Raw genomic sequence first — 7,137 nt, 5'->3', positions numbered from 1 at the left:
GGTCCAGTTCTTCTTATCGGGGCGCAGGAGGTCTCCAGTCTAGTGCTCGTTTTCCTCTTTTCCAACACGTCCCTTTTTTTCCAGCACGTCCTCTCTTTTCCAGCACGTCCTCTCACAGCTCCATAGGAATACGTCCTCCTTTCCACGTCCTCCGTTTCGTTAAAAGCAAAAACCAGGCCAGGCTAAAAAAAAATCCTTTCTATTAAAAATGCGCACACTTTGTCCTGGATCTCCGGGGCTCTCCTGCTTCACCGAGGTCCTACTAAAAACAACAACCACACTTCCTGCTTCCTCTCCCCTTTATAAAGAGGAACTCCAATCAGCCGCTCCCTGTATTCAACTCCGCCTCACTGGCAGCTGGGCTAGAGTAAAATCTCCCCTCCCACACAGGTGCAACAACCGTAAATAAACACAAAAACATGCAATTAATCCAAAACAAACTCAAAAACAAAACCAACAAAACTTAGGGGGGGGGGGGGGGGGGGGGGTTTCTCTCCGTCCTTTCCCACCATGCTATACTCCGTAACACCCACCCCAACTTTTTCCTAGCCCGTCCTCGGGCACTCTACTAAGTATATCGAGGTGGGGGCTTCCCGAGATTTTCACGGGCAGATCTCCTTAAACCCTCCTGAGTTGCAGGGGCGGACTTGTTGGAGGACGGATAGTGACCTGGCCCTGGCATCTGCTGTGCCATACTCCATAGAAGTAACCACTGGTCTGAGGCTGTCGCTATATCATGCGCAGCTGCCGTTCCTGGTTCTAAGGCGCCACCTCCTGTTTTATCCTTGACGGAAGGCAAGAAAGTACATATGCGCAGGCGATTACGATGGACCACTCTAACAGGCCCATCTTTACCTTCTGGCCGAACTCTGTAGACTGGGTTCATAGGGTTTGGCTGGCCAACTACAATTTGGATCTCTTCCTCCCAGTGTGCTGCCAGTTTACCCTGTCCGTCCCTTCTTGTCGTATGGACTAGAACCCTTTCCCCCGGGAGCAATGGTGCTGCCCTAGCCCCAACATCATACCTGTCCTTCATCCGGCCTGCAGCCTTCTGGCTGCTCTTTTCCACCATCTGGTATGCCAGCCTCAAGCGCTCATGATGTCTCCTCACCCACTCCTGCGTCGTGGTTGACTCCATGGGTCTCTTCGTCCCCATAAACAGCTCGCCTGGCAGACGAGCATTCCATCCAAACATCAGGTAATGGGGGGTGTAACCTGTAGATGCATGGACAGAGTTATTATAAGCCTGGAGCAGTTCGGGCAAACATTGTACCCACCGAGTCCGCCTCTCTTCCTCTAGGGTGGACAGCATATTTATTAATGTCTGATTGAAACGTTCACAGGCCCCATTTCCCTGAGGATGATAGGCAGTAGTTCGACTTTTCCGACAATTATAATACTGACAGAGCTCCTTTATGAGGGCGGACTCGAAATTAGCACCTTGATCCGAGTGCAGTTGTTCTGGGCATCCAATTGGCTGAATAATATGTTTCAACAACATCTTCGCTGTAGTTGCAGCGGTCTGGTCCCTGGTAGGTATTGCCCAAGCATACTTTGTAAACAAATCAGTGGCGACCAAAATGTACTGGTATGAGTCTGCCGGTCTACCTAATGTCAGGAAATCAACTGCCACGGTTTGGAGAGGTGCATGTGTAAGAACAGGACTAAGTGGGGCCTGACCGTCACCACGACCTTTATGACGTACACACCGTTCACAGGATGTTGTCCAGTCCCGCACTCTCTTCTCCATTTGAAGCCAATAAAAACTACGGCGCAGCATCGAAAGTGTCTTTGCCACCCCCAAATGACCATTCCTTTCATGGAAAGCCTTCCATGTTGGTTGCTGTTCCTCCAAAGGAACAAGGATTTGGTAGTACGCCTCACAGGTGTTGGAATCCACCCCCCTGCGGACCAGAACACCCTCCAACAACTCCAGCCGTGACCATTGTTTCATGTAGTTTAAGACTGCAGTAGGCTCCTGGCGTCTTTCCTCCCCAGATGGCATCTTTCCTCGGGCCATGTAGTATCTCACTCTATGCAGCGTGGGGTCCTGCTCTTGTAAGCCTTGCCAGCATCCTGGATCCCAATCGATGTTCACAGCCTGAACCCATGCTTTTTCGTCCACCCTCTGTGGAGGCACCAAATCCTGGGGTTGCACCTGCAATGGCATTCTAGACAGAACATCAGCATTCACATTTTCCTGGCCAGGCCGATACTTAATATCAAATTGATAATTTGCGAGCTGGGCTACCCACCGTTGTTCCACTGCGCCCACTTTGGAAGTCGATAAATGGACCAATGGATTATTATCAGTATAAACTGTGAACAGAGACCCCCATAGATAATCTTTAAATTTCTCAGTCACCGCCCACTTCAAAGCGAGCAGCTCCAGTTTAAAGGAGCTATAGTTTGCATCATCCCTTTCGGCGGGTGCTAAGCTTCTGCTAGCATAGGCTATCACACATTCCTTCCCATCTTGTACTTGAGACAGTACTGCACCAAGGCCCACTTTACTGGCATCCGTATAAAGCCGGAAGGGTAATCTGAAATCAGCAAAAGCTAAAATAGGAGCCTCGAGCAATTTCTGCTTCAGAAGATCAAAGGACTGCTGACAATCCTCATCCCAATTTATGGGGATATTCTGTTTTTTATTCTTCGGTACTCCCACTAGCAGCGAGTTAAGAGGCCTAGCAACACCCGCAAACCCTGCAATGAACCGCCGATAATAACCGGCAAAGCCCAAGAAGGAACGCACCTGATGAATAGTCTGCGGGGCCGGCCACTTCTGTACAGCGGCAATCTTATCAGGGTCCGGAGCCACACCCTCACTGTTCACCAGGTGACCCAGGAACTTCACCTGTTGCTGGAAAAGAACACATTTATCAGGTCGCAACTTCAGCCCATAGCTCTTCAATCTTGCAAACACTGCCTGCAGATGTTCTAGGTGGCTGTCAAAATCCGGTGAATATACTATCACATCATCCAGATAGACAAAAGCGGACTCTGTGATTTGACTTCCCAAACAACTCTGCATCAACCTTTGAAATGTTGCTGGAGCATTACACAATCCAAAAGGCATTCTTTCAAACTCATACAAGCCAAAAGGAGTACAAAATGCAGTTTTTCCCTGTCAGCTTCAGAAACTTTCACTTGCCAATACCCACTTGCTAGATCAAGGGTGGAGTAGTATTTTGATTTAGTCAGCATCGTCAAGGTCTCTTCAATTCTAGGTAATGGATGGGCGTCTTTATGTGTCACTGCATTCAACTTGCGGTAATCCACACAAAATCTCAATTCCCCATTCTTTTTCCTTACCAGGACAATGGGTGCTGCCCAGGGACTTGTACTCTCTCGCACCACCCCTGATCGAATCATATTATTCAGCAATTCTCGCACTTCCTGATACATTTTAGGGGGGATTGGCCTATACCGCTCTCTAATAGGAGGTGCCATACCTGTCGGAATAGAGTGCGTAATTACATCTGTGTGGCCATAATCCTCTTCGTCGGCAGCAAACACATCGCCCCACTTCCTCAAGAGACCATTTAACTTTTCCTGCTCCTCCATAGATAGATTCGACCGCCCTTGTGTCATAACTTCAATGTGAGGAGCTTTACCAGATGGTTCCGAGCTCACCTGGGATACGCCCACTTCAACGATGCCTGGCCTGGTTTGCTCAAATGTGACTTCAAAAGGTTCCTGAATGTCGACATTTTCCGTGGAGAATGTAGCCAGGGCCTCATAACGTCGTAACGTAATAGGAAAAGGATTGAGATTCCTTACTTTGATGGGGACCCGGCCTCTATAGACAGTTCCTAGCGATCGAGCAACGGCAACTGTACTAGGCCCTTCCAATGGCTCCACCAAGATACATTGTCCTTTCCTCAGTGTCTGTGGGGCCCTAGCCCAAATCACCTGCTCACTGTGCTCAGGGATCTTCACCGGGTGGCGGTAAGCGGGTCGCAGGGTCCCTACTTGTGGTACGGGGACAGCTGCCTGAATTCTTTGACAGTCCTGAAAAGCAGATGCCCACGCTTGTTGAGCGTCTACAGTCGAGCCAACAGGCCAGGTCTGGGTCTGCGTCTGAGGTTTCAAAAAAAACACATCCCAACATGGAACGATGATGTTCATACCTAATATAGGTAATGCATTAGAATTATTGGGGTCGTCCTTTGAAATCACAATTCCCATATCTTTCAGGGTAATGTCTCCCACCTGTACTTCAGCTAACACATAGCCCACGTAAGGAATAGCCAATCCATTCGCGGCCTTCAGCTTTAGCCAATTAAGATCACTCTCTTTCCCCGGCTCCTGTTCACCAAACAATCTCCTAAAACAGGCTTGTGGCATTAATGTTACATTAGACCCAGTATCCAGCAAAAATGTCACTTCTTTACCATCAATGAATACTTCTACTTGACGGCATGCCCCTAAAAATTGAGGGTGGTTTAACTGAGTTGGACCACTATCATCCTTTCCAATCACCTGGCCCATAGCGACTGGATTTACTCGTTTAAAGCCATCTGAGATGAAGTGCCCCGACACTCTCTTGCCATGTGTCCACTAACTCCACACCTACTACAAATAGGCTGCCCATGCTCATCCCACTTGTGCCGTGGTCGCTCCACTAACCGTGGGGTTTGCTTTGTCACCGGGGGTGGCTCGGACACTTCAACACCTCCCCTATATTGAGGGGAACTAAGGTTCCACCTTTCTCGCTCACCTCTAGGAGCTGAAAACGTCCGTGGCATTGGTGCTGGTCGGACAAATTCCCTCAGCTCCTCCTGAAGAGTATTTTTGAGATCCATAATTTGCTCCTTCATTTCTGCAAGGATCTCCACTTTAAACTTATCTCTCCAATTCAGAGTATCCTGCCACTTTAAATCCCCTCTTACTACAGCACAAGCGGAGTCCTCATGTACGCCATACAGCGCATCCGCTTCCAATTGCAGAGCCTCTTTACGCACCTGTTCAAATGAGAGGTCAGGATCGTGCCTTAATAAACGCCGCAGATCACGCTGTATCTCACCCTCCCTAAGACCCAAGACAAACTGATCACACAGGTGCAGGTCAGCCCGCCGAAACCCTTGTGGCTCTTTTGTCTGCAGGCGATGGCCCAACTCCCTTAAGCGTAACGTGAACTTTCTAATAGGCTCTTCTGTCCTTTGTCTACATTCATAAAACATGGCACGCAGGGTACCCACGGCTGTTTTGTCCCCATACAGTTCTTTAAGCTGAAGAAAGATTTTATCTGGCGTATCCCGCTCCGCTTGTTCCAGAATAAGAATTTCACGTCGTGATTCTCCTCCTAATGCACTCAATACAAAATCACATTGCTGTTCTATCGACCACTTTTGAGCACGGAGCATTGCGCTAATTTGACTCTCCCAATCTTCATAATTCGTATTAAGCCCACAAAATTTTGGTACCCAGGGCGCACCGATAAAAAATGGTGACGCCATATTCCTGGTTTCAGATAACTCATCCGCCATATTAATCAGTCTAAGGCATGTAGGTTTGTATACTGGTCACAAATCCTGTCGATAACGCCAAATGTTACGGGAGGTCTGTTAAGAGAGCCTCCGTGCAAAAAGAATAGGAATTCTAGTAGGGACCAGCAACAAACCGCCACGCACACACTGCAATGGGTTACACAAAATTTATTTGTTCTTCCTCTAGGCAAACTACCGGCTGAAGACAACCCCGGCCAGGGATCCAAAGCCCAAAGACCACCGCGGTCCGAGTTCTTCGCCTAGTTACAAACAGGGGAGAGAGGGTCACTGCACGAACACGCAACCAACACGTATCAATCCTGCAGCTCCCTAAAACAGGTTTGCCACCCACCTTTTCAGGCTTTAACTTTGTTCGAGGCTGGGTCTCCACATTACCTCCCGGCAGTTAAACTTCCCCGAGATGGTCCAGTTCTTCTTATCGGGGCGCAGGAGGTCTCCAGTCTAGTGCTCGTTTTCCTCTTTTCCAACACGTCCCTTTTTTTCCAGCACGTCCTCTCTTTTCCAGCACGTCCTCTCACAGCTCCATAGGAATACGTCCTCCTTTCCACGTCCTCCGTTTCGTTAAAAGCAAAAACCAGGCCAGGCTAAAAAAAAATCCTTTCTATTAAAAATGCGCACACTTTGTCCTGGATCTCCGGGGCTCTCCTGCTTCACCGAGGTCCTACTAAAAACAACAACCACACTTCCTGCTTCCTCTCCCCTTTATAAAGAGGAACTCCAATCAGCCGCTCCCTGTATTCAACTCCGCCTCACTGGCAGCTGGGCTAGAGTAAAATCTCCCCTCCCACACAGGTGCAACAACCATAAATAAACACAAAAACATGCAATTAATCCAAAACAAACTCAAAAACAAAACCAACAAAACTTAGGGGGGGGGGGGGGGGGGGTTTCTCTCCGTCCTTTCCCACCATGCTATACTCCGTAACAGGAATACTAAACAAAACCAAAAGCTACCAATAAGAGACTGGTACAGTCTATGTCATGGTTGGAATTGGTACATTATCTGTTTGTATGATGGTCTCTCAGCAAGATCATGCAAAACTACCAAACTTAGTGTGGAGTGAAGTATGGAAAACTGAAGGTGGACTGGGTCTGTCTCATCTGTCTTACTAGCTCATTTTACAAAGTTACAAAAGCCAACAGATTTTAAATAATAGCGAAAAACAATAAAAAGCAAATGAATACAGTGTAATAACATAGTATAATAATGTGTAATCTGAAATGTTACAGTTACTTTAAATGAATGAAATTTGTGTGACAGTTTTCATATCTTTTTCTTTCGGTATGGCAAGTATGTGCACTTTCAACAAGTTGGTGGAAACAGAGATTTTGGTCCACAATACTAAGATTGCATCACATACTTGATGCACATTTAGAAGCTGCACACGATGCAAATCTTCTGCTTCACCACTTCCCACATGTACTCCACTGGAGCATGGCGATTGGTTAACTGTGAAAATCAGGATGGATCCATGTGTACATCAAATTCTGACCCGACCGTCCAAACGGCACAGCAGAAATAGAGACTCATCAGACCTTCCTTTTTACCTTCGTTTCCTGTTGCCATTTTCATTCTTTTTAAATTCTACAAAGCGTTCTGAAATATTCAAACCAGCTCACCTGG

General features: G+C 47.6%; 1 protein-coding gene across 1 annotated transcript; it reads right to left on the bottom strand.

Moving 5' to 3' along the window:
- Nucleotides 1–200: 200 nt before the first annotated feature.
- Nucleotides 201–5,898, bottom strand: LOC309712993 (uncharacterized protein). Its single transcript, XM_082544283.1, has 3 exons — nucleotides 5,845–5,898; nucleotides 5,689–5,752; nucleotides 201–1,215 (listed from the first exon to the last, which is right to left on the bottom strand). The coding sequence occupies exon 3, from the start codon at nucleotides 1,193–1,195 to the stop codon at nucleotides 569–571; it is 627 nt and encodes a 208-aa protein (XP_082400409.1). The 5' UTR covers nucleotides 1,196–1,215; nucleotides 5,689–5,752; nucleotides 5,845–5,898; the 3' UTR covers nucleotides 201–568.
- Nucleotides 5,899–7,137: the final 1,239 nt, after the last annotated feature.

The sequence above is a fragment of the Aulonocara stuartgranti genome (genome assembly GCF_965226115.1).
Source record: "Aulonocara stuartgranti genome assembly, chromosome: 8".
Classification (NCBI taxonomy): domain Eukaryota; kingdom Metazoa; phylum Chordata; class Actinopteri; order Cichliformes; family Cichlidae; genus Aulonocara; species Aulonocara stuartgranti.
This window is presented reverse-complemented; position numbering and strand designations above follow the sequence as displayed.

Coding starts and splice junctions, on each gene's coding strand:
- LOC309712993 (XM_082544283.1), bottom strand. CDS start 1,195: ATGTTTGGATGGAATGCTCGTCTGCCAGGCGAGCTGTTTATGGGGACG.